Genomic DNA, 27,884 nt, shown 5'->3' with positions numbered 1-27,884 from the left:
AAGCTCCTTGCTTTTGGCTCCTAGTGTAAAGAAGAAGAAAAGGTTAAAGTTACAGTTAGAGGCTTCAAGTATAAAAGATGTCATAAGATAGTACCTAGTGTACTTCCAGATTGCCAAGCAAACATTGCTGTAGGAATGTGGAGTGTTACTGGAACATTTCTACTTGGGGTGTGTTGAGGGAGCTCTATGAAGAATGTTAGATTTGATCTGGGAGCTTAAAGGAAATGGAAAGGAATGCCTAATGAAGAGTGAGTTTTCTCAACTTGAGAAATTTCTCAGTAATTGCTAAGCCTGGAGAAGAGGATGTGAGCCCAGTATAATTTTTTTTGGTCAAGAAGGACCTAATATGTCTGTGTGAGGCATGTCATATGCACCTGCAATTCTCATATTAAAGTGTTTTTACTATTCTGTAGTCATGCAAAATAGGACAGTCAAAGAAATACAGGTTAATATTGAGCTCTTCTAAAGGACCATTTTTTTTAAAAAAAATTATTTTGGAATAGATTCAGATATAGAGAAAAGTTTTTATTCTCATATAACCTTCACCTAGATTCCATAAATGTTGACATTTTTCTACATTTGCTTTATCATTTTTTTCTACATATGTATACATAATATTGATAATAATCTTTTTTTTTTTTTTGAGAGTAACTTCCAAACATGGTGCTCCTTTACCCCTGTATAGTTCAATGTGCATTTCCCAAAACAAGGATAGTCTCACATAACCATGGGACAGTGATTAAAATCGGAAGTGAACATTGGTATAATACTGTTATCCAAGACCTTAATTGAAATTTCTTCAGTTGACCTAATAAATGCCTTTTTGAGTAGTACCCCCACTCCCATAATTCCCCCCCAAAAAAGAATATTTTGGTGTAGGATTCAGTGCAGTATCCCACATTGCATTTAGTTGCTGCGTCTCTTTAGATTTCTTAACCTGAAACAATTTCTTGATTTTTCATCATCTATCATGACCTTAACATTTTTGCAGAGTGCAGCCCATTTATTTTATAGAATGTCCCCATATTTGTGTTTATCTAAGGCTTGTTCAAGATTAAATATAGGTTATACATTTTTGGCAGGAATACCATAGAAGTGATAGTATGTCCTTGGTGCATCCTATCAGGAGGCATGTGATGTTGATTTGTCCCATTACTGGTGATAGCTTTTATCACTTGTTGCTATTTTCCTCATTGTGATTACTAAGTATCTTGTGAAGAGATACTTTGAGACTATGTAAATATCCTGTTTTACATCAAACTTTCACCAACCAGTTATAGTATCTATTGTTGATTCTTTTCTTTTTTTTTTGATTTTTTTTTTAAATAAATTTATTTATTTATTTTTGCTGTGTTGGGTCTTCGTTTCTGTGCGAGGGCTTTCTCTAGTTGCGGCGAGTGGGGTCCACTCTTCATCACGGTGCGCGGGCCTCTCACTATCGCGGCCTCTCTTGTTGCGGAGCACAGGCTCCAGACGCGCAGGCTCAGTAATTGTGGCTCACGGGCCCAGTTGCTCCGCGGCATGCGGGATCTTCCCAGGCCAGGGCTCGAACCCATGTCCCCTGCACCGGCAGGCAGATTCTCAACCACTGCGCCACCAGGGAAGCCCTGATTTTTTTTAATAGATCTTTATTGGAGTATAATTGCTTCACAATACTGTGTTAGTTTCTGTTGTACAACAAAGTGAATCAGCCATATGCATACATACATCCCATATCCCCTTCCTCTTGAGCCTCCCTCCCTCCCTCCCTATCCCACCCCTCTAGGTCATCGCAAGCACCGAGCTGATCTCCCTGTCCTATGCTGCTTCTTCCCAGTAGCTAACTATTTTACATTTGGTAGTGTATATATGTCGATACTACTCTCACTTCGCCGCTGCTTCCCCCTCCCCCGCCGTGTCCTCAAGTCCATTCTCTATGTCTCCGTCTTTATTCCTGCCCTGCTAGCAGGTTCATCCTGCCCTGCTACTAGGTTTTGTTTTTTTTTTTTTTTAGATTCCATATATATGTGTTAGCATATGGTATTTGTTTTTCTCTTTCTGACTTACTCCACTCTGTATGACAGACTCTAGGTCCATCCACCTCACTACAAATAACTCAATTTTGTTTCTTTTTATGGCTGAGTAATATTCCATTGTATATATGTGCCACATCTTTATCCATTCATTTGTCAGATGGACATTTAGGTGGGTTCCATGTCCTGGCTATCGTAAATAGTGCTGCAATAAACATTGTGGTACAATGTGGTGCAATGTCTCTTTTTGAATTATGGTTTCTCAGGGTATATGCCTGTGTGGGATTGCTGGGCCATATATTAGTTCTATTTTTAGTTTTTTAAGGAACCTCCATACTGTTCTCCATAGTGGTTGTATCAGTTTACATTCCCACCAACAGTGCAGGAGGCTTCCCTTTTCACCACACCCTTTCCAGCATTTATTGTTTCTAGATTTTTTGATAATGGCCATTCTGACTGGTGTGAGGTGATACCTCATTGTAGTTTTGATTTGCATTTCTCTAATAATTAGTGATATTGAGCATTTTTTCATGTGCCTCTTGGCCATCTGTATGTCTTCTTTGGTGAAATGTCTATTTAGGTCTTCCACCCAGTTTTTAAATGAATTGTTTGTTTTTTTGATATTGAGCTCCATGAGCTGTTTGTATATTTTGGAGATTAATCCTTTGTCTGTTGTTTCATTTGCAAATATTTTCTCCCATTCTGAGGATTGTCTTTTTGTCTTGTTTATGGTTTCCTTTGCTGTGCAAAAGCTTTTAAGTTTCATTAGGTCCCATTTGTTTATTTTTGTTCTTATTTCCATTTCTCTAGGAGATGGGTCAAAAAAGATCTTGCTGTGGTTTGTGTCAAAGTGTGTTTTTCCTGTTTTCCTCTAAGAGTTTTATAGTGTCTGGTCTTACATTTAGGTCTCTAATCCATTTGGAGTTTATTTTTGTGTATGGTGTTAGGTAGTGTTCTAATTTCATTCTTTTACATGTAGCTGTCCACTTTTCCCAGCACCACTTATTGAAGAGGCTGTCTTTTCTCCATTGTATGTTCTTGCCTCCTTTGTTGTAAATTAGGTGACCATATGTGTGTGGGTTTATCTCTGGGCTTTCTATCCTGTACCATTGATCTATATGTTTTTGTGCCAGTACCATACTGTCTTGATTTCTGTAGCTTTGCAGTATAGTTTGAAGTCAGGGAGGCTGATTCCTCCAGCTCCGTTTTTCTTTCTCAAGATTGCTTTGGCTATTCAGGGTCTTTTGTGTTTCCATATGAATTGTAAAATTTTTTGTTCTAATTCTGTGAAGAATGCCATTGGTAGTTTGATAGGGATTGCATTGACTCTGTAGATTGCTTTGGGTGGTATAGTCATTTTCACAATATTGATTCTTCCAATCCAAGAACATGGTATATTTCTCCATCTGTTTATGTCATATTTGATTTCCTTCATCAGTGTTTTATAGTTTTCTGAGTACAGATCTTTTGCCTCCTTAGGTAGGTTTATTCCTAGGTATTTTATTCTTTTTGTTGTGAGGGTGAATGGAATTGTTCCCTTAATTTCTCTTTCTGATTTTTCATTTTTAGTGTATAGGAATCCAAGAGATTTCTGTGCATTAATTTTGTATCCTGCAGCCTTAACAAATTCATTGATTAGTTCTAGTAGTTTTCTGACCGAATTAATTATTAGTATGACTTTTGCCAAAAGGTGATTTTCTAATTCTGTCATTCCTTTTACATTTAAAATTTTCCATTCTATCAAAAGGGAAGAACTTGCCTCCCCCATTCCCTCCTTTCTTCCTTTGTTATGTCAGTATGGACTTATGGATTCTTATTTTAATTCAGTGGTTTGTATAATAATTTGCTACTGTCTTTATTTTGATGTTCAAAATTTCCCAAATTTAGCCATTGGGAGCCCCTTCAAGCTGGGTCCTGTGTCATTTTAACATGCCCTCCTCATTCTTTGAGTGCTTTCTTATTTCTCAATAAAACAGGATTTTCTGGGTTCCTCTTGCCTTTACCATTCCCAACCCTAGAATCAGCGTCTCTCCTAAGAGTCTTGCTTCCTTTTAGGTTCCTTTATTTAGAAACCAAGATCAGGTGCTGAGTGTGCTCATTTTTATTGGGGTGTCCACTTCTAGGCCTGCTCAGCAGATAGAGTGTACAAGTGATCACGAATTCGTATGTATCTCTTTCCATCCAGTTCCAAACCAATACCTCAGGGCTTCTTCTGTTCTTTCCTTTTTCCATATATGTAACTCCCCCAAGACTGAAAAACCTCCTTCACATTATCCACAGTAAATTTATTTATTGCTCAGTTCTAACATGTACAGATAATGGTTTCAGAACTGCTAACTCATAGTATTACAAAAAGCAAACCTACTAACTAGAGTTTAATGTAATTCTTTTTGTGTTTATCCTGAAGGTATGCCTACAGTCAATTCTTTGTTCAGAAGTTACTTGTCTATATTCTTTCCCCAGCTCCCCCTGCATTGCTGTTTCCTAGTTGATTCCATCATTCTCCTATATATGACATTTGGTTTGTTTCCAATATTTTGCTATTATGAACAAGGACTTCTTTTTAACTTCTTTGTTCAATTCTGTCTCTGTGTTTGTTGTGTGTCTTGTTCCTGACAGCACACCCAGGAGGATTTGCAGCAACTGAGGTCAGACTTGGATGCTGTTTCCACGAAATGCAGCAGCTTTCTCCATCAGTCCCCATCTGGTTCGAGTGTCCCAACTCTGCGCTCAGAACTCAATCTGCTGGTGGAGAAAATGGACCATGTGTATGGTCTCTCCACTGTCTATTTGAACAAGTGAGTGAGCTGAGAATTTGGGTCCAGAGGGCAATGTTTTCCATTCAGATGAAAAAAAAAGTGCCTGGAATGTTTCATGAACAATTCAGGGAGAGTGCACCCATAAAAAGAGCTTGTACCAATAAAAAGAGACCTTGGCTTTAGTTTCAAATAACACGGAGTGGGTTCATTTGGGCTGCAATGAACAAATGCCAGGAATACAGAAGGGGAGTTGATTGACAGTTTTAGGACTATTTTGAACCCCATTTCTGATTGATTAGATACCTCTTTTGAAAAAGAAAAAGGGACACTAAAGAAAGAAAATTTTTCATCTAAACTAAATACTAGGGCTTCCCTGGTGGCACAGTGGTTGAGAATCTGCCTGCCAGTGCAGGGGACACGGGTTCGAGCCCTGGTCTGGGAGGATCCCACATGCCATGGAGCGACTAGGCCCGTGAGCCACAATTGCTCAGCCTGCGTGTCTGGAGCCTGTGCTGTGCAACAAGAGAGGCTGCGACAGTGAGAGGCCCGCGCACCGCGATGAAGAGAGGTCCCCGCTTGCCGCAACTAGAGAAAGCCCTCGCACAGAAACGAAGACCCAACACAGCCATAAATAAATAAATAAATAAATAAATAAGCAAACTAAATACTAGGCTTTGAGGGTCTTCCCTCTACCCACCCATCCCTACCCATGACCTTGAGAAGCAAGATCTTAGAGTCTTCATGGTATTGAGTGGATTTCTGGCCTCATGCCTTTTTTCCCATGAGACTACCATGTGCGTGTGTGTGTGTGTGTGTATGTTTGTGTGTGTCCCAGTGCCACCCAGAACTTCATTTTTAATTGGCTTAAATTTGCAGCACTACACCATGCTTTCTTGTTTTTATGAAACCCTGTCATCATTTAGTAATGGCGAAGTTGATTTTTTTTTAAATAAATTTATTTATTTTTAATTAATTTATTTATTTTGGGCTGCATTGGGTCTTCATTGCTGTGCACAGGCTTTCTCTAGTTGCGGCTAGCGGGGGCTACTCTTCATTGTGGAGCGCCAGCTTCTCACTGCGGTGGCTTCTCTTGTTGTGGAGCACGGGCTCTAGGCGCGGGCTTCAGTAGTTGTGGCGTGCGGGCTGAGTAGTTGTGGCTCGCGGGCTCTAGAGCACAGGCTCAGTAGTTGTGGCGCACGGGCTTAGTTGTTCCGCGGCATGTGGGATCTTCCCGGACCAGGGCTCGAACCCGTGTCCCCTGCATTGGCAGGCGGATTCTTAACCACTGTGGCACCAAGGAAGCCTGCGAAGTTGATTTTGACAGTTACGTTTGGTGAATCTCTCTGTAGTACTCCAGGTCTGTAGCTCAGCTCTTAAAATGTGTGTGTTAATGGAAGTGATTTTATCCTCACAGGCTAAAGACAATCAGTGTTATAGTGCGTAGCATCCAGGATGCTGAACTCTTAGTCAAAGGTTATGAAATCAAGCTGAGTCAAGAAGAAACAGTACCAGCAGATCTCTCAGCTCTGGAGTCCCATCGGTCTACGTTACAGGTTGGTTGTTCTCAGTTCTTAGGTTGACTTAACATATCCATTGCTTGGGGTTAGCAGAGAAATGCAGTTTTGGATGGCATGACACTGATTTAAGTTTGCATTTGAATTAGGCAGAATATCAAACTTAATATCTTTTGATGTGGGTCCAAAGAAGAAAGGATTGAGAAATATGTCTAGCTAGAAAGGGGGGATAAAGGACTATGCTTCTCTATTTATTTCTTCCTATTTCTCCCCAGTAAAGTCATAGTTTAATTGGATATAATCAGTGGTTGTGCTATAAGTTTGTAAATCACTTAGCTGTTATCTCCTTTGATTCTCACAAGCAACTATGTGAGGTAGATAGAGAAGGGATTTTTATCTCTATTTACATATAGAATACCAAGATTCAGATTGGCTAAGTGACTTATCATGGTTTCATAGCTTATAAGCGGTAGAGCCAGGTTTCAGACACAAGTTCTTTGCACATTTTCTGTACTCTACTGGCTGACTAGTTTGCATGAGGACTGTGGAGGCATTTCTGGCACGAACAGTATAGAGTCCAGGTTCCGAATCACAGATGTTATATGGAGCTGGCTGTAGACAACGTCCTTGTTTTTTACCTTAGTCTGAGTCCTTTTTTAGCATGGAATATATTTAACCTGTTGCTGTCCTTGTGTTTTTATAGCACTGGCTTAGTGATGCAAAGGACAAGAATTCAGTGTTTTCAGTCCTGGATGAGGAAATTGCGAAGGCCAAGGTGGTGGCAGAGCAGCTGAGTCGTCTGACCCCAGAGCGAAACCTGGATTTGGAGCGCTATCAGGAGAAGGGCTCCCAGCTGCAGGAGCGTTGGCACCGGGTCATTGCCCAGCTTGAGACCCGGTAAGTGGCGGCCCCGCCCTTTTCTTCTCTTAGGGTTCAGGAACCAGGTTTTAAACAAAAATAGAGTTATTTCTGTGTATGCTTGTTTAAAGGCAGGAATTGATAGGGAGGGGTAGAAATTAAGTGACAGTATACCTTCTGGACAACGTAAGTGACAGGAGGTTGGGACCACCAACCCCAAAGCAGTCCTGAGGCTTGCTTTTGGGGCACAGTGATGGTCCTATTAGCAGTGCCTCTCCTGTGTCCCTGGTCTTAACCCATTTAAGCCATGATGACAGTGGTGTCTTAGAATATAGACTGGAAAGGTGACTTAATGATCTTTTCTCAAGGACAAAACCTGAGTTCTAGCTCTTGTTTTACTAGCTTTGAATCTTTTTTTTTTTTGGCCGTGCTGCACGGCATGCGGGATCTTAGTTCCCCGACCAGGGATCGAACCTGCGCCCCCTTACAGTGGAAGTGCAGAGTCTCAACCACTGCCATGCCGGGGAAGTCCCTAGCTTTGAATCTTAATATGAGTTATTATTCATAGTGGGGCTTTGTAGAATTTCTTGCTTCCTTTTCATTTGCTGATTTAGTGGTTTTTATCTGTTATTCGAGGTCCTGCTTTTGATGACTTATTTGAGTAGCAAAGATCGGAAACTACCTATCTGAGGCTAGGCTAGTTAGGAAAATATATAGGAAGAGGGGTTCTAGAGACTCAAATAAGCTTGGATTGATTCTCTATAATTGAATTACTATCCCAAGGCTAGTTAGACTAACAAAAGTGGTATAAGAAGCTGTTACTGGAATTAACAGTCAATAACTACTATTTTTTACCCACTCCACCCCTACTTTTCTCCCCAAGAAATTACAGTGATTCATAAATCATAGCTGGAGTACTCTGACAGGTACTCTGTCACCAGGAGACAAAAGTGTACAGGCAGTGTATTATTGGCAACGTGGTAATCCTTGGCAACATAGGTGAAAAATTTGACAAGGATTATCATGGGATGCCAGGCCCCAAAGCCGATTCCAGGCCTAGCAGGGCACGACTGGTTTCTATTCACTTTTCACCCCATAGGGTAGTGGGTAAATGCATAGCTCCCACTCAGTGCTGCCTTGCTCTTTCCTCAAAATAAAGATGTATCCTCTGTGGTCAAGCCCAACTGGGCTTGGAGGGAATTGACTCATTTACTTAATTGTATTTATACCAAGATATCTGATAGCAGTTTCCCTTTGCTTCTGCAGCCAATCTGAGCTAGAAAGTATCCAGGAAGTTCTGGGAGATTACCGAGCCTGCCATGGAACTCTCATCAAATGGATTGAGGAAACCACTGCCCAGCAGGAAATGATGAAGCCAGGCCAGGCTGAGGACAGCAGAGTGCTATCCGAGCAGCTCAGCCAGCAGACGGTGGGTGTGGCCGTAGCCGAGTGGAAGTTGCACGGGGGAAGCTAGCTCATCATAAAGAAGATGATATGCTAGCAATTAGCTTCCCTCCAATGTTAAGACATTCTGAGCTCCTTCTGAAAAGGGTTCAAGCAGGATGGTCTCTAGGTACTGGTTTTGCATTTAGGCCAGGTAACCTGTAAGGCCCCTTCCAGTCCTGAGTTTCTGTGAGTATATATTGAAAGCACTAGATGGGCAGAGTAGAATTATCTTGCTTTATTTCATTTCTTGATATTACATTTTGTTTTGCCAGGATTAGAATATAGGGGAATGAAAACCCAGGGAAAGCTATGAGTGGAAGAAAATTATTTCATTCAAAACAGTTTTTATTTGTTGGTATTTTGGGTTTTTTTTTTTTTTTGGCTCCCTCACTCATTATGAGAACTTGAGCAAATTACTTAGTCTCTTAGTATTCTACTTTCCTTAACAATAAAATGGACATAGTCCGTTATTGGTTCAACTGCCCTCATGAGGTTTTTGTAGTTAGGATTAAATGAAATGATACATGTAAAAGACTTAGAACGATGGTTTTCCGAGTGTGGACAACCAGAGTAGCAGCATCAGCATCACTTGGGGACATGTTAGACATGCGAGTTCCCACACCCGAACCCGAATCTATCGAATCAGAAACTCTGGAGGTGGAACCCAGCAATCTATGCTTTATCCAGTGTTCTAGGTGATTCTGATGCAGCTAAGGTTTGAAAACCACTGCTTTAGAACATGGTAAATGCTCAGCTGTTTCAGTGATGATAATGACAATGATAAGGTGGTGATATTTCGGTTCCCAGGAGCTGTTTGCAGAAATCGAGAGAAATCAGAGAAAACTGGACCAGTGTCAAAAATTTTCCCAGCAGTACTCCACTATTGTAAAGGTAATGCTACCATATCCCAGAAGGAACATAAGTCGTCTCCAGGTTTTGGTTTTGGACAAGTAAGCAGAGCTCTTCTGCTCCACCCTTAGGTTAATGCAGATGTGTGCTTCTCATGGCCACATATTTGGGGATGCTCAGAGAGGTACCAGACATCAGCTGAGATTTGAGGAGTCTCCATCTGGATGACCCACAGGCCTCTTAAACTTACCATGTGAAAAACAGAATGTTTGGGTTTTCTTCTCTAATATGCTTCTCACTATCTTGCATATCTCAGGAAATAGTGTCACCATTTTCCTAGTTGCTGAGGCAAAAAACCCCCCCAAGAGTCATCCTTAACTCTTCTCTTTACCTTAAACTTTATGTTTAACAACAGTCTGGGAACAAGTTGTCTTCATCTTTCTGTATGTCCCGGATCTGACTACCCCTCACTGCCCCTCCCTCCCCCATTTTCCTGGTTCACATCTAAGTGAAGAATCTGCCATAGCCTACTCCAGTACTCTGCGCTGCTCTCTTGCTTCTGCTCCTGCCCCCACAAGCTGTTTTCCCACACAGTAGCCAGACTCACTTTTTAAGAACATACCACACATCACAGAACCTCAGACACCATCGATTATAAGCCATATTATTTTATGCACTACCAAAAAGGGAGAAACTCCACCAATTATGCACATGTCAAGTAAGACATATTGCAGATTTTAGAGATACTAAAATGTGAGGGAAATGTGTACCTTACCATAGCTGAAACATGATAGATTAGATCCTGTCACTCTTCTGCTCAGAACTGTCTCATGGCTTCATATCATACTTGTACTAAAATTTTAAATGCTTTTGTGGTTTATGAGGCTATGCAAGATCTGGCTCCCCGCTCCCTATTTCTCTGGTAAGGTCTTTAAAAAAAAATGACCTGAGATTCTCATATATTTATTTGTTTAACATGTGCCTTCCCACGAGAATGTAAGTTCAAGGGGAGGAAGGTTTTTTCCTGACTTGTCTCCCACTATGCGTGTAGCACTCAGAACAATGACAAGCACATAATAGGTGCTCAACAAATAGTTTTTTAAATGAATACATTTCTTCAGTTAATAACAGAAGACTTGGTGTCACAAAGAATTGAGTTCATATCCTAGCTTCACCATCTTCTAGGCTTAAGACTTTGAGCAAACACTTAGCCCCTCTGAGTTTCTGTTGCTATATCTACAAAATGTGAACAGTAAGTACCTCACTTGTGATTGCAAAGTGTTTGCAAAGATTAAATGGGATCATTTATACATAGGACAATGCCTCAAACTTAAAATACATTCAGTAAATGGTAGCACGTGTTTTTATTATTATTAATATTTTATTGTTACTACTACTATTTTTTTAAATAGACTGCTTACGGAACTCATTCAGTATTTTCCTCCTGTCTAGAATTTTCAAAGTCGACAACAGAAAGCAAGACATTCTAGGCAAAAGGAACTGCATAATCAAAGGCACGGAGGAATAAAATCCAATGATTATATGAGGAAATAGCAAATTCTAGCAATTCTGGTATAGCTAGAAGGTGTACTTTACTTGAGAAACAGTGATTGTGGAAAATGAGAGAGGAGATTGGGGCCAACCTTTGAAAGGCCTTGTTCAGTTCCTTTGTCTTTACCATCTGTTGTTGTTGTTGTTTTTTTTTTTTTTTAATAAGAAAGAGCTTAACGGGTTCTCAGAACTGACAGGTTATGGCCTGGGCAGCCTGAGCAAGAAGAGTGGCATCAGATAAAGCTGAACATGTAGACAGGGCTGGCTGGGGCTCACAGACATTTGGATTTTATTCTAAGAACATAGAGGAGTCAGCCAAGAAGTAAAATAGTAAGAAGTTAAGATAAATAATCTGAATAACATTTTATTTTTTCATTTTTTTATTTTTTGGATTTCTTTTTTAAATTTTAATTTAATTTTATTTATTTTTTTAAACAGCAGATTCTTATTAGTTATCCATTTTATACATATTAGTGTATATATGTCAATCCCAATCTACCATCTGTTCTTTTCTTTTTTTTGGGGGGGGAGTATTCACTTTATTCTTCATTGTTGCTGACTTAATTTGAGTCAGCACCATCTCTAAGCACATTCAACCTTCCTCAAGCTTTAAGTTACCAAGAGAATATAATTGCAAATTATGGTTTGTGGGTTATCTCTCTCTCTTGGAAAATTTGCTTTATACAACCATCTGTTCTTGCTCCTCAAAACATGGTCTGTGAACCAAGAGCATTGACATCACCTGGTAACTAGTCAGAAATGCAGAATCTTCAGCCTGCTGAATCAGGATCTGCATTTTAACAGGATCCCCAGGTGAATGTTGATATTTGAGAAGATCTTCTCTAGGTCACTGAGAACTTTCAAACAGAGGAACGAAGTGGTCACCTTTTTGACTTAGAAAAGTTATGCTAGTAGCAGGACAGAAAGTAAATTGGAGGTGAGACTCTAAGCAGGAGAGTAAGAGGCTGTTGCACCGTCACGTGAGCTATGAAGAGGGCCTGGACCAGGGCAGTACTCTCAGGATTGCAGAGGAAGCGACAAGATAGCATGGCGACATGAGAAGAGCGTTGGTTTAGGAACGGAAGACAGATTCCAATCCTGACTGTGTCACTCACCCACTGAGTGAATTAGGGAAGCTCACTTCCTGTCTCCTGGCTCAGTTGCCCCATGTGTGAGATGAAAGGATGGGGTCAGCACACAACAAACTGCAAATTCAGGAGCAGCAAACTCTGACCCACAGGCTAAATCCAGCCTGCACACCTATTTTATATGGCCCATGAGAAATGCCTGTAAAAAATCAGAAGAATACCTCACGACATATGAAAATTATATAAACTTCAGCTTTCAGTGTCTCTAAGTCATGTTTTATCATAATACAGCCATGCTGTTTCATTTACTTACTTTCTATGGCTGCTTTCACTTGCAGTGGCAGAGGTGAGTAGCCATGACTGAGACAGTACCACTTTCAGGAAAAGTTTGCTAACCTCTATTCTAAAGGATCGTCAAAATGCCTTTCACCATTGAAATGCTGTGATGCTACTGCATGACAGTGTGAGCTATAAGCCCTGTGTGAACGTAGTTCAATGTCTTCTTCCCCCAGGACTATGAATTGCAACTGATGACATACAAGGCCTTTGTGGAATCACAGCAGAAATCCCCGGGCAAGCGCCGTCGCACGCCTTCCTCTTCAGATGCCATCACGCAAGAGGTGAAAGGGTGGGGCAAGGACTTGTGCAGCTGTCCTCCCTCAAGGAAAGATTCGCTCATCGAGGCCTTACAGCTTGATTACTGTCGAGCGTGTGACTTCGTGAAAACTTCCTCTTATTGTCAACTATTTAAATTGACTTTTCTGGCAGATAACTTATCTAAATTGTAAATTGTTTTTTTTTTTTTGAACTGTAGTTCATGGACTTAAGGACTCGCTACACAGCATTGGTGACCTTAACAACTCAGCACGTGAAATACATCAGTGATGCACTCCGGCGGCTGGAGGAGGAGGAGGTGAGGGCAACAGGGTCCTAAATCATCTTGAAAGTAGAATGAAAAATCTTGAACCTCATCTATCAAGATTTAAAATGCACACATAGCCGATGACCATTGTTCACAGTAGTCATGTTCTATGAAGTCACTGTGCACACTGCACCAGCAAATTCTTTTTTTTTTTTTTAACATCTTTATTGGAGTATAATTGCTTTACAATGTTGTGTTAGTTTCTGCTTTATAACAGAGTGAATCAGCTATACATATATCCCCATATCCCCTCCCTCTTGCATCTCCCTCCCACCCTCCCTATCCCACCCCTCTAGGTGGTCACAAAGCACCGAGCTGATCTCCCATGTACCAGCAAATTCTGAATTCATGCATCCAGGGGAACACAGGGTTAGGTTCCTGCCAGCTTCTGGTCACATCACAACATTTTTGTCAACGAATAATGCACAACCTGGTTTTATGTGTGTTTTTATTTTAAAATACATTTAAAAATATATCTTACTGATTCACTGACATTGAACTCATGGCCGAGAGCAATATAACTCACACCTGAACAAAGCTTATTAAGCGCATTTTCTCCATAAGGCACATCACAGCCTTCTAATGAATAATGAGGACTGACTGTCTTGTGTCTGACACTCCCACTTCCAAGTATCTTTATTACAGAAACATTATAAGCATGAAGAAAGGGATATGAACAAAGATCCTTAATAAAGCGTAATTTGTTAAAGGGAAATAGTGGAAATATCCAAATTCCATATGATGGAATGCTATGAAGCTGTTAAAAATAATGAAATAGATTTAAATGAACCAACAAGGAAAGATATTTATAATATATTATTTGAGGAAAAAAGCAAGTTGAAATACTATGTATAATTATGATTTCAGTAATAACAAAACTGTGTGTACCACAAAGGGACAATATGGGCATACAAACAAGTTTAGAAATATATATATACCAAATTCCTGGGGAAATGAGATTAAAGGAACATATATTATGAATTTCAGATTGTTTGAATTTGTTGTAATGAGTATGCAGTAGCATACTCATTATTATCAGATTATTATCAGATATAACTCCCAGGTTTTTTTTATAATTATGAAGATCTTCTATGTCTTTGCAAAATAAGTTTCCGCATATTCAATAACACTTATAAAAGAAATGCTGTTGGAAACATTAACCCATACCAACTTTTGCCCATGTAAATTAGCACAAGACTTCCTTTCTGTCAGTACCTACCTCATTTAATCTCTGTAGATGTCCATCTCTTCATCTGTAAATCTAAGAATTATGAACATAAGTAAGATGCTATATGTGAAGGGCTTTTTAATTAATTTATTTTATTTAATTTATTTTTGGCTGTGCTGGGTCTTTGTTGCTGTGCGTGGGCTTTCTCTAGTTGCAGCAAGCGGGGGCTGCTCTTCATTGCGGTGTGCGGGCTTCTCATTGTGGTGGCCTCTCGTCGCAGAGCATGGGCTCTAGGCACACGGGCTTCAGTAACTGTGGCTCACGGGCTCAGCAGTGGCTCGCGGGCTTAGTTGCTCCACGACATGTGGGATCTTCCCAGACCAGGGCTCGAACCCATGTCCCCTGCATTGGCATGCGGATTCTTAACCACCGTGCCACCAGGGAAGCCCGTGAAGGGCTCTTTAAAATCAGTAAATAATTATTGACTACCCATCACATATGAAAACAGCATGCTTTTTTAGAAAAGTGCCAGCCTAGATATAATGAATTTAGCTATTAGTATCACCCAGGCGCTGGTGAGCATTGCTGTAGGCTGGGTAAATTATATTTAACTTGGGGTTATTTTAGCTATGATTTAGGTAACATTCATGTCTTTGTTTTAGGAACTCTGAATCAGGCCGGTGTAGTAAGACATTGACCAAGATACTGATTTTCTATTTTATCTTCTAGAAAGTGGTAGAAGAAGAAAAACAGGAACATGTGGAGAAGGTTAAAGAACTTTTGGGCTGGGTGTCTACCCTAGCAAAGAATACACAAAGCAAAGCTACCTCATCCCAGACCAAAGAATCAACAGACATTGAAAAAGCTATTTTAGAACAGCAGGTGAGTAGAAGGTCCATCTGTCACTTCCTGGGTAGCATAATATGTGATTACTCATTAGGTGGAATAATATGTCACAATGGGCCACCCAGGAACAATTATGATCTCATTAAGTGTTAACTTCCAGGACTTAAAGAAACTTAAGACGTCATCTTATTTGTACTTCTGCTTTCTAGATCACTGTATATAGTGGTAATAATCATCTTACCTAAGCTAAGTTTTTCCCTAGGATTTTATTTTAAGTTATTTCAAATGATTTTTGGTTCTTTAATATCTTGGGTTCTGAAACTTTTTTCTTCTACTGCATAGGTTCTGGCAGAGGAGCTAACAACCAAGAGGGAACAAGTCTCTGAGGCCATTAAAACTTCACAGATCTTCTTGGCCAAGCATGGTCATAAGTGAGTATTAAATGAGAGATTACAGCACATCTGGGGGAACTGGATCTACCTGGCTAAAACTTCAGGTCATGATCAGAATTTGGGCTGGAGAATTCAGGGTGGCAAGAGCCAGATTATGAAGAGCCTTGTAGTTCATCCTGAAGAGTTTGCATTCTACCTGTTGGCTATGGGGAAAGATTTTAAACATGATTGGACATTGTTGATAAAGGTTTCTAGAACAGTTTTATAGAGAATGGATAGACATGGGGCAAGAGTAGAGGCCTGAGAGACCAGTTAAGAGGCTGTTCTGATAATATAGGCAAGAAACGATGAGAGATGGAGAGGGGACAAAGATTCAAAAGATAGTATGGATAATGAACTTACAGGGTTTGGTGACCAATGAAAATTATCAGATATAACTCCCAGGTTTCTGGCTTAGGCCACTGGGTATTTGGTGATGCTACTAATAACCAAGACAGAGAGTACAGGAGAAAGTATGGGTTGAGGACGAAGGAGGCAGCTATAGTTTCAGACATTATGAATGTGAAGATCCCACAGGACATCAGAGGGTAAACTTCCAGTATGTATTTGGAAGTACCTGATACATTATTTATGCCTTATGTAGTTCCACTAAAGTTGTCCAGTGGGCAGCTTTATGTGTAAATTTAGAATTAATGAGAGACGTTTGAAGTGACAGAGATTTGAGTCGTTAGCATAGAAGAAACCATGACTGGATTAGCTTACAAGGGTTCAAGGGCTTCTCGGCCTATAAAGGAAGCCTTAGAGAAGTAAGAGGAAATTATGAGTGATACCTTAGAACCTAAGAGAGAACAGAGCTCCAAAAAGAAGGGAGTGGTCAAAAGTCAAGAAAAGTTAAGAATGAGACATGGCTATTAAATTTGGCGAGTTGGAAGCTTTTGGTGACTCTGGTGAAAAGCTGGGGGATGATGTCTGATTTAGAGTAATGGGGAGCACGTGAGGCATGGAAGGTAGTGATAATGAAATGAGACTACTCTTCCAGGGAGCTTGGCCATGGGAAAGGAGAGAAATAATACAGCAAATACTTAGAGCAGAATTTATGATCAAGAAGAGGTTTTGTTTTGTTAAAAGATCATGGAGACTTAACAGTGTTTATGGACTGAGTCTCAAGGACCGAAAGGGAGAGAGAAATTGAAGTCATAGGAGAGGGGTTGCAAAGGATGTAGGAGAGGATAAAATTTATCCATGGGTAGAAAGTACAACCTTAAACAGGAGTTGAGACACCTTTTCCTCTGAGGTCTGAGGAAAAGGAGATTAGGAAAGGTATGAATACAGATAAATATGCCAGAAGTGAAGTTAGAAAGTGAGAGAATTAGTGCCCAGTGGTCTGTATTTTCTCTTTGAAATAGGGAGAGAGGTTATTTGCTGCAAGTTAGAGTGGGAGCCTCCAAGAGGATTGTCAGGAAGCACGGAAGTCCAGTAGAGGTTAGAAACCAGGAAGACCTCTTCTGTTGATACATGGTTTTGGAATCCCCCCACTAGATAGACTTAGGCTGCATGTGGGAACAGAGAAGTCCAGGGGTTTGGTTGATCTGGGACTGGAGTCTTGATAGTGAGGAGAGAGTGCAAAGATAATAGGGAGTAATTGAGATGGTGGCCTGTGGGTCTGGACTCCAAAGAGAAGAAACTGAAGGTAATGGAGAGGACTGATGGATTAAGAGAGATGGAGGAGTCAAGGAAGGTTTGGGAAATCTCAGTAAGCTGATGGATACTTGTAAGATGAATCACAGGATTCAGTCTCAAAAACACAATGTAGAATGAGAAAAGGAATTGAAGATAGTGATAACTTCTGGGGAGCGAGGGATAGGAGCAGGGTTGGTGACAGATACACATGGGACTTTATCAGTAATGTGTTATGTCTAAGAGAAGGATCTGAAGAAAATTTGGTAAAATACTACAATAAAATTTGGTAAAGTTGGATAGTTGGGTAATGAGTAAATGAGAGTATATTTTATTCTTCTCTTTTGTCTCTTTAAGATATTTTGTTTTTAAAAGAGAAGAGGTGTAGGAGTAAAGAAGGAAAACTAGCCAGGTAGGATTATAATCAGGAGTTACAATCCGATAGTAGATTCTTGAAGTTTAAAATTTCAGAAGTGGACGGTCCTTGCACACAGGGGAACAAGGTCTTGAGGAAAGGAGTGCTTGGTGTGCTGCCGCCATTTCTTCCGCCTTCAGTTTCTGCGCCTTTCGCAGGGCTTCTGACAGCGCTATGTTGGGACAAAGCACCCAGAGGTTCACAACCTCTGTGATCCATAGGAGCCACTATGAGGAGGGTCCAGGGAAGAATTTACCATTTTCAGTGGAAAACAAATGGCGGTCACTAGCTACGATGACTTTGTACTTTGGTTCTGACTTTTGCTGCACCTTTCTATATAATAAGACACCAACTGCTTAAAAAATAATCCATGAGACAGATACGAAGAGGAGCATTTTAAGATGTGCGGTCTCTTTGGAAAAAGGATCAAACTCTTGAACCTCAGCATCCTAGATATGTTTGTAAATAAATTCCTGGCATAAATCCTTAAAAAAATAAAATAAAATTTCAGAAGTGGAATAATTTTAGATGATGGTAGCAGCCAAGTTTACCATGTGCGGGTGGGGCTGAAGTGGCGTGGAGCGCATTTGGATTGAGAAGGTCGCAGGACTACAAGCATCGGGTGTTAGATAATTGGTGACATGAGCATTGACATAACCAAGAATCATGGCTTGGTTGGAGATAGACAGGAAAACTGTGAGCTAGATGCCTAAGTGTTCACTGAGTACGGAAGAGTGACCAGATGACCCATCATGAACAGTGATGAAGAAGAATACTATCCACGGTGGAGAAGTCATTTTGAGGCAACAGAGGAGAGTTTGGGGAAAGGTTTTTCTCTAAAAGAGCTTTCGTGCTTCATCTTCCAGGCTCTCAGAAAAAGAGAAGGAACAGATATCTGAGCAATTGAATGCCCTGAATAAGGCTTACCATGACCTTTGTGATGGTTCAGCAAACCAGCTGCAGCAGCTTCAGAGCCAGCTGGCCCAGCAGACAGAACAAAAGGTACTTTTAGTTTTCTCTCCAAATGTTGGAAGGGTATCTTCTGAACGGTATGACGGCAGCTTTGCTGATTGGGAGTCATGATCACTAGCTTTCCATGACCAGTGTGACTTGATTTTTAACCTCACTGTAGCAGCCATTTGTCTCGTGTTTCTTTACTGGGGTTCCACGATGTGTTGGTCAGTCAAAAATCACTAGAAGGTGCTTAACGGCTAACCCGTTAGACCTGGTTCACTGTTGTGTGATCTTCCATTTTGTGGCAGACCACAGTCAAGGAGAACCTAAATGCTATATTATATCTGATCAGAAGGCAATAAGGTTACTCTGTGGCATTGTCAACTCAAAAGTTGATAGCCAAGAGTTCTGAATATTGGGAAGTAAAGGCTGTGAACCTCTTCCCCCCATACTTTTTTCCCTGTCTACTAAATAAATGAGAAATGTTAATTTCCAAAAGAAACTGGTGGATTAGCTGCACTGACTGAGACACTGGTTCCCCTTACCCATAGTCGCCCCATCATGTGACATCTTTACCAGTTCCCTCTCATGTTCATTTCCTGGACCATATGGAAGTTGTTAAGTTCCTGCTGGTTGTCCTAAGTTCTTCCTGGATACTTGTGTGTATATGTAAACTTACCATATTATATACATGTGTCTCTGGGATATATATGTGTGTTTGCCTGCTTATTTCCTATGTTGTGAAGCAATGGCCAAGTTCCGTGGGGGCAGGCCAGAATTGAAGCTCTTGTGGCAATCAGATTTGGTCTAGATATTGCTCAAAATGATATTCATACAAAACATGCTTTGACTCTGGTCATGAAATTTGTGCAGCAGGGGCTAGAGTTGTAAAGACCACAGTGCAGAACCAGCTATGATTTATTTGAGAGCAGATTTCCGAAAAGAACGTGCTGGTTTAACATGCTCTGTGTGAGGTAGCCCACTTCTAATGGCTCATTGCTTCACCATATACGGGAGTACGTGAAGAGTTTTAACAATTGCTTGCTGAGAACATTCAGTTCTCATTTTGAAAGGTGAAAAAAGGGGAGAAGGAAAGAAAGAAAGTCAAGCTGCTGAGCACCACTCCATTGAGCATGATGTGTCCCCTGTTACCGTTTGTGTGTTTCATGTGAAGTACTGTTCTGATTAACTGACATCCTTGCTTACAAGTTTCACTAACCCTTTGGAGTTTAAGCACAAATGCACAAAGGGAAAAGAGGACGACCTGTTTGGGGTTCTTTTTTGCAAAAAAACAAACAGTCGCATGCTGGACGCTAACACCAAGCTTACACTGTGTGTGCGATACGGCTGAGCTGCCCCATAAGGCTCTCTCTCTTATCTGCCCAAGGCACACCCTGCAACCCTGGTAAGTAGAAGCCTTTTATGTTTTCTTTCGTCTTCTCCCTCTGTCTTTTTCTGCTTGTTGAGGTCAGAATGCCCATGTTTGGTGGGGCCGAAATGAATTTCTCTGGATTATTTCCCGATACAGTGATTCCTGCCTCTCCTCCAATTACGAGGGTGTTAGAAAGAACAGTCTTTTCTCTTTGGCTGGACTCCAGGCCTTTTTTCAATACCAGCATTTCTGAGACTCTGTGAACTCATGGAAGAAATTAGAGGTTTCCCCAAAGAATCTTTTCCTTTGTCATATTGTCTGCCTCTGAATAGTCTTTACGTGGATTTTGTAAAAGAAATTTTTCATATATTTCAGAGAGTCACATGCCAGTGGGATTTTTCCTTCAATCTATAAAGACTAGATAACTTGTAGATTCACATAGCATACGTTTACCTTATACAAGTTAAACTCTACATTGTGGGTCAGAAAACAGAGGGAAGATGAAGAATAACACATAATATTTTAAGTAGTGTGGAGAATTCTCAGTTATTCCATTATTTGAACAAATACAGTGAGATGAAGATGCGACCCAGATCTGCTTCCTCATTTGCTGTCTGTTCTGCGTCTCCGATAGTGTGCAACTAATCAAGCTTGACGTCCTCAGGGCATGTTTTTAAAATCTGGGGGAAATAGGTTAATGATTTTAAGGATTTCCTTACTATTTATCAGTTTATTCATTTATTCATCAAATGTTTCTTTAACTGCTGGTACGAGTCCTGGACATCCACTGGGCAAAGTACCTGCTGTTATGGAGCTTACTTCTCACTGAGACAGAAATGAAATGCATTATATAGGAGGCAAGGAAGTGATTGGCAGTTACTTCAATAAGATCCTCCATGAATAAGTTGAGTTAAATAAGGATCAAAAAGTAACACTGACTAAAGAGAGATAGATAAAAGCATGTATAGAAGACGAAGATAATGCACACTAACAAGAAGAAGTGGAAAGTTGGAGATTAATAAAAGTGATGAAGTGTTCTAAGTGGTAAAACACTGGAATGACTTAATTTCTGAATAACATCATATTGCGATGAAAGGCTTCAAAATAGGAATTCTTCAGAAGCTGTTTTCACGCTTTTTTGTGAGGGTAATTTTGACAGTGTGTAAGGCTTGCCTTATTCTCTGTCCTTAGTACCTAACTCCTGTGTAAGATGCAGCTCTACTGTACTTATCCTTCCTGCTCTTCTGGATCTGACTGGGGAGGCAGTATAATAGCTTGAGATTTAGAGTAAGATCTTGGTTTGATTCTGGAACTCATTCATTTTGTGACCTTGGACAAGTTACCTTATCTCTCTGTACCTCATTTTCTTATCTGCAAACTAAAAATTAAAATAATTGCTTTCATAGGATTGTTGTGAGGTTGTCAGTGCTTAATAAATACATTAAGTGCCCAACAAGTAGTAGCTGTCATCATGATGATTGTACTACCCATTCTAGCCTGGACTAGAAGAAAAGTTATTAGTGGTTCCAGAGTCAAGAGTCCCTAGTCTGCTCCCTCCTTGACTTGCTACTTCCAATTCCTAGAGCTAATTTAACTCAGAGCCATTGCCATGGGACACGCTAGCACTGGCCACCAAGAGTATGACCGCTCCAGTTGCTAAACAGCTGCCTGAGTAATATACACAGGGCCATTTACTGAGCCGCACAGCTGTTGCTGGGCTGCTTAAGTCTCTCTTCGAATCCTGTGGACCCATCGCGCTGAACTCATCGGCAGGGAGGTCCTACTTCAAGAGTCTTCTGCGTGGATTGCAACACTGAGAAGTTGTTGTGTGGGGTTGAATTCTCACTTTGGGGGAGCTGGTATGTGTCTGTAGGAGCCTTTGTGGTGATTTAGTCTTATAAATAGCTGTCCCCTCACTTTCACTGCTTGCTACTTTGTAGAGCTTGTCACTCAGATATGCTTAATGCTACCATCCCTTGAGTAATCTGTGAACTTCTGGCCATGTTAAACATTCTGTAGTTTAGAAAAATTCTTTTTTAGCATTAACACTGCCAGGCTTCAGAATGTTTCCTACAGGCTGGGGCTCATCCAGGCTGGGTTTTTCTTGTGGTCAGAATTTGATATACTGTAGTTCTTTGAATGACTCTTTCCAACATTTGTGCTTCTCTGATTCAGTGTTCTTTTTCATTTTCTCTTGTAGGGCTGCAGAGCAGTTGCTGGGGTGATTGACCTAGGCACAGTGGAGATATTTCCCATCTTCAGAGCCATGCAAAAGGGCCTCATTGACCAAGACACAGGCCTTGTGCTCCTGGAATCCCAGGTTATCATGTCTGGCCTCATTGCCCCTGAGACCAGTGAAAAGCTGTCTTTGGAGGAAGGCCTAGCCAGAAACCTCATTAATCCCCAGATGTACCAGCAGCTCCAGGAGCTAGAGGATGCCCTGTCCTTAATCAGCAGGCTTACTGAGAACAAAGGCCCTCTTTCAGTGGTGGAAGCAATTGAAAAGAAAATAATCAATGAGAAAGTTGGACTGAAAATCTTAGAAGCTCACCTGGCAACTGGAGGTTTCAGTCTCCCCCCTGATGAGAACTGTATTAGCCTAGAGGAGGCTTTTCACCAAGGCCTCATTTCTGCCTGGCTTTACTCAGTGTTAGAGTCTCACCTGAGATCATCCAAGAACTTGATAGACCCAAACACAGCTGAGAAAATCGGTTTACTGGATCTGATGCGGAGATGTATTGTCTACCAGGAATCAGGGTTGAAATTGCTGCCTGTCAAGCAATTGGCAGGGGGAATGGTGAGCTTGAAATCAGGCCGGAAGGTTAGCATTTTCCGTGCAGTTCAGGAAGGGCTAATAGATAGGCAGGTCACTGTCCGGGTGCTGGAAGCTCAGCTTTTTGCTGGAGGCATAGTAGATCCAAGAACAGGACACAGACTTACAGTGGGAGAGGCTGTGAGACATAATTTGATTGACCAAGATATGGCCTGTGCTCTTCTCATAAGGCAGCTTCAGACAGGAGGCATCATAGACACTGTCACTGGGCGTAGGCTGACAGTAGATGAAGCAGTGAGCAACGATCTAATAGCTGCTAAGATTGCACTTGTGATTCTGGAGTCCCTTTGGTCATTCATGGGGTTGCTATGGCCCGAGTCTGGAGAGATTCTCCCAATTACAGATGCCCTGGAACAAGGTATTGTGTCTACTGACCTAGCTCATAAAATCCTTAGTGGCCGACAGCATATTAAAGCCCTATTTCTACCAGCAACCACAGAGATTTGGTCCTGGAAAAAAGCAATAGAAAATGGTATGTTAGACAAAGATCTTGCCAATAACTTGAAGTCAATTTGTATCCCCGATGTGATGCCCCACATGCAATTAGCAGACTCTTCAGAGCGAAGCAAATTGAACGCGAATCCTGGAGCGGCAGGTGTGCTGTGCGGCAAGGGCCAAACTGAGGGCATCGCAAGCCATAACGAGAAGCTGCTGTTTCATGTGATGACTCACAGCTATATTAATGTGCGGGATGGACATAGGCTGCTCCTGTTGGACAGTGAGCTGATAGAGGCACTAACAGCAAGAGGTGATCAAGCAGGTCCTCCAGAAGTGTTTGGAAGCGGGCATCAGAGACTAGAAGCTCCTGAGAAATTACAAGAATCGGTGAACGTGAAAATCACAGAAACTTTCTGTGATGGGCTGACTGTGAGGCCACGTGAGTTCCAGTTTTCTTCTCGGAGCAAAGAAGATCCTGATGAGGCAAATTGCACTGAAGCAAAAGGCAAAAAGACCATTGTAGAACCAGAAGAGAACCCCAAAAGGGACCTGTTTGTAGGGCAACAAAAAGTGGGAAATCCAAATGTTGATACTTTGAAGGTCATAGATAAAGTCAAGTCAGAGTTTAAAAGGCAATTGTTAGATACCGAAAGGGAAGACCAAATAGAAGTATCTACCAGAGAAAATGTCAACAAAGGATTTCTCCTTACGGTACCTCCTGAGGAAGCAGAAGATGTGACTTTGGTGGAGGACAAAGATCCTTTTCCTGTTGAACCACCAAAGGAAGAATGGCAGACTCTCAGAGAGACTTCCTTTATGTGTCAGAAGGAACAAGCAAACACACTTGAAATTGAATATACTCTAGGTGAAACTGGAAGACCTCTCATAAAACCCCAAAGCAAAAAGTCACAATTTCAGGTAGAGAAAACTCTAGTTTTAGAATCGGAACTAAAGTCTGAAAAGGATAAGACTATTCATTCTCTGGGCAGAAAGAAAGCATTAAATAAGACTTGTTTGGGTAGGGATGACCATAAACAAAGTACAGAAGGACACAACATGGCAGGTGGTGGTATGATGTTGTTAGAAAAGACAGACAAGGAAGCTAATGGCAGTGAAACTTCCCTGTCATGCAGTCATCCTTCAGAGTTGCTTGAAGAAGCTACCTTAAATATATTATCTGCACAATTACTAGAGGGCGGTATCTTTCATGAACAGACAGGTCAAAAGCTCTTACTAAATGAAGCAATAGCCCGAGGCCTTGTGCCTAGTCACACTGCTGTGAAACTTTTGGGAAAGCTGAACATGTTTCGGGGCTTCTTTGACTCTCAGACCTGCGAGTCTTTGAAAACTGAAGAAGTCATTGATGAAGGTCTAATGGATGAGAAATTGTTACACAATGTCCTCATGGCAGACAAAGCTATAAGTGGTGTCTTAGACCCTCGTACCCACACACTCTGCTCTGTGAAGGAAGCAGTTGCCATTGGACTTCTTGACACACAAACAGCCACCAGAATTTTAGAGGGGCAGGTGGTGACTGGTGGAATTGTTGACCTGAAACGAGGCAAAAAGGTTTCAGTAACTTTGGCCTCAAATCTGGGCTTGGTGGACAGTGCTGACCAGACAGAGCTTATAAATCTGGAGAAAGCTTCTAAAGGCAGAGATGCTGAAAAAGCAGTCAGGGAGAGATTAATTAGCTTACAATTGGAAACAACTGGAATTATGGACCCTGACAGCAAAGCCCCTTTAACAGTTGTGCAGTCCATTGACAGAGGGCTTTTGGAGAGGGATGAGGCCATGCGGTTGTTGACAAAGCAGGTGGTAGATGGAGGTATCATTCACCATATATCTGGGATGAGACTTTCTGTTGATAGTGCCTTTAAACGTGGCATCATTGATGAAGATTTAGCCGAGCAACTCAAAAAAGTTGAGAACTTAAGCCTCCATCAGTTCTCTCATCCTGAAACAAAGGAAACTATTTCCCTGTCTGAAGCCATAAAATTAGATCTTGTTACCCTGGACTTGAAAAGAGAAATCCAAGAAATTCAGGCCTTGACTGGAAGCTTTGTAGATCTCATTTCTGGCCAGAGATTGACCTTGGCAGAAGCTGAAAAAGAAGGACTCTTAACTAATAAAGAAATATTGTCTTCAGGAATGATGAATGGGATTATAGATCCTGAGAATTACAGAATTGTTCCCTATGCAGAATTAGTAAAAAAGTGTAAGATTGATATTGAATCTGGACAGAGGTATCTAGAAGTAATTCCCTTCTCAGACATTAAAGATGGAGCAAGTGACAAAGTACTTACATTGTCTCAAGCAATTAAGCTTGGAAAAGTAGATTTTGCAGCTACACTGAAGGTTCTGGAAGCTCAGGCAAATGCTGGAGGAATCATAGACACTGCCACGGGGAAAAGATTGACATTGGCGTCAGCTTTGGAACAGAAATTAGTGGATGAAAGCATGGTCCGAATTATTGCATCCCGTCAGGTGTTAGATGGAGGAATTATTGACATATTTAATGATCAGAGAGTGACTTTAAAGGAAGCTATTGAGAAAAGACTTATTAGCCCTGAACTGGCAACTATAATCCAAGTAGATACCTTCGAGTCCAGTGATCACCAGGCTCAGAGTGAAAAGCAAGGTGGAATTGAAGGATGTGAACTAAAGAAAGAATTTCTAAGAAAGGAAATGTTAATTGCTTGTAGTCAGACTGCTGAAATGAGTTGTGGTAAAGGAGAAAGTGAGAAATTATTTCAAATTGAAAACCAATCTGCACGGAAAAAGGTTAAAGTGAGAGTTTCTAATGGGGAGCAGGCAAAAAAGAGCAGGGAAATGTCATTAAAGGAATTGGAATGCAAGGGTCAGGATAGGAGATCTTCTCGAGGTGCTAAAGGATCTTTCAGTATCATAATTTCTAGTGATGGTAAAGGTAAATCATTGGGCCAAGGTTCAGTGACACACCCTCACTCAGAAATTTGTGATTTTAACCCCAAAGAGGTGGCTTATAATACCATGGAAAAAAATACAAATGAAGAGCAAGAAAAAATAGTGGCACAGACAGAAATTATTTCTCAAATGAAACAGTTTATATCAGGTCTAGATTCTAAAGAAATAAGGGGAAACCAAGGAGAAATTATTTCAGAAGTACAAGAATCAAATTGTGAAACTCCGGGCAAATTGCCTAGTCAGCAGGTTATGCAGAAACCAGTGAAAACCAGGGAGAAAGGTAAGAGAGGAAAGAGGGAGATGATTGTAGAAGAAAGTGTCAAAACATGCAAACCAGCAGTTCTTTCAGAAGCAAAGCTGAATCAGGAAACTGCCATTAGAGATGACCATGACTCTAATATAGAGAGTCAACCTGTGGAAATAACTATAAGTGAAAAAGGGAAAGAAACTGATGGGGAGCTGGGATTTTCTGTTGTTGGTGAAGCTGAAGATTCTTCTTCCCAAATGATACCCAAAGGAATTTCTGTAAGAAATCAAGATGCTTTAACATTCTTCAACTCTAATCAGGTCAGTGAAGGAGATGTGAAAAATTTAAGCCGCTGCTTGACTTTAAAACCAGAAGAAAATTTATCTCGAGAAGTTACTGTTGGGACCCAGAGTGAAATACTCTCTTCTTTGACCCCACGACCTGAAGGACTGTACTACCAGGAACCAGTTGGAGAAGCCCAAGTTGCAGACACATCCCCGATTTTCACAACAGACAAGTCTTTCCAAGGAACCACCAGACAGGAGACCAATTATCATCAAGATTCTTGTGTTACTTTTAAGATTAGGGAAACCAAAGATCTGACTTTCTCATCTAGTGAAAGTAAAGAAAAATCATACCAAGAAGTACCTTTTGACTCAACAAGCGCTGTTAAATTGGAAGAAATTAGAGTAGGCTCCAAAGAAGTCAGTTATTTGGAATTCTCAGACAGAAAGGACCTTCATCCTCAGGACAGCAAAAGTGATCGTGAACGTTGCGGAATTCTTGAATCTAAAATAGTAACACCTCAGGAAATAACGGGGGAGAAATTTCTAAAAATGTCAATCCCTATAGTTACAGGTGCAGAAGCAGGGTCTTTTGAAGGCATAGTTACTCAGGGAGTTCCCAGAGTTTCAGTGTCTCTTCTCCCAGAGAAACTGTCCAAAGATGTATCTCGAAAAGAGAGTACAGGACAAGAGGATGCCACCATTAGTCCTATTCCAGAGACCAGTGGAGAAGAGATGGTACCCCTAATATCATACCCCACAATGAAGATGGATGAGAAGACACCACAGGAGAAGCTCAGAGAGAGGTCAGAGCCTGGCAGTGAACAAACCCCCTTCATGACTGCAGCGGGGGGAACGAGTGTGAACCCGGAGCCCTTCAGAGCTACCAAAGTAAGTTACCCAGTGGTGTGTTGTGTGTGTGTGTGTGTGTGTGTGTGTGTGTGTGTGTGTGTGTGATAGCTAATTTCATGCTAAGACTCTTGACAAGATACTGAGCTTTCATATGTATAATTGTATACATAAATACACTTCAGGGCACTAGATGATTCTCTAAGATATAACTTAATCATCATCTGTTTGTAACATAGTTGTTGGAAAATTAGGCAGTGGCTCTGAATGTCTTTCTGAAATTTGCAAGGGTTTTAAGTTAGACAGTAACGTTGAAGCTAATTTAAAATACTGAGGCTATGGTACCTGAAGTCAGAATAGGTTTTGGAAGTTTTGCTAAAATGATGCTTATAGATTGATAATTTTGAGCTGCTGCTCCCTGAGGAAATTTAATAAAATCACTTTTTTGTCTATTGATTTGCGAC

The 27,884-nt window shown here is 40.9% G+C and overlaps 1 protein-coding gene and 1 pseudogene across 15 annotated transcripts in view; both read left to right on the top strand.

The window, feature by feature from the left end:
• MACF1 (microtubule actin crosslinking factor 1) overlaps positions 1-27,884 on the top strand; it is a 346,247-nt gene that overhangs the window by 193,324 nt on the left and 125,039 nt on the right. For 11 of the 14 annotated variants that reach the window (XM_082387384.1, XM_082387376.1, XM_082387386.1 and 8 more), the window contains exons 26-36: positions 4,632-4,810; positions 6,186-6,324; positions 6,989-7,182; positions 8,410-8,572; positions 9,397-9,480; positions 12,590-12,697; positions 12,892-12,990; positions 14,897-15,049; positions 15,356-15,444; positions 18,364-18,499; positions 22,024-27,462. In XM_082387384.1, coding sequence (XP_082243510.1) covers positions 4,632-4,810; positions 6,186-6,324; positions 6,989-7,182; positions 8,410-8,572; positions 9,397-9,480; positions 12,590-12,697; positions 12,892-12,990; positions 14,897-15,049; positions 15,356-15,444; positions 18,364-18,499; positions 22,024-27,462 — 6,783 coding nt within the window. The remainder of the gene's footprint in view (positions 1-4,631; positions 4,811-6,185; positions 6,325-6,988; positions 7,183-8,409; positions 8,573-9,396; positions 9,481-12,589; positions 12,698-12,891; positions 12,991-14,896; positions 15,050-15,355; positions 15,445-18,363; positions 18,500-22,023; positions 27,463-27,884) is intronic. The other 3 variants (XM_082387379.1, XM_082387380.1, XM_082387378.1) reach the window with 1 other exon arrangement.
• LOC309627544 (cytochrome c oxidase subunit 7C, mitochondrial pseudogene) lies at positions 15,451-18,357 on the top strand (annotated as a pseudogene). Its single transcript has one exon. The product of its transcript is annotated as a cytochrome c oxidase subunit 7C, mitochondrial pseudogene (transcript).

Source organism: Balaenoptera borealis, assembly GCF_965194805.1.
Source record: "Balaenoptera borealis genome assembly, chromosome: 1".
In the NCBI taxonomy this organism is placed as follows: Eukaryota; Metazoa; Chordata; class Mammalia; order Artiodactyla; family Balaenopteridae; genus Balaenoptera; species Balaenoptera borealis.
The sequence above is the reverse complement of the archived record's forward strand: the minus strand, read 5'-3'. Positions and strand labels throughout refer to the sequence as shown.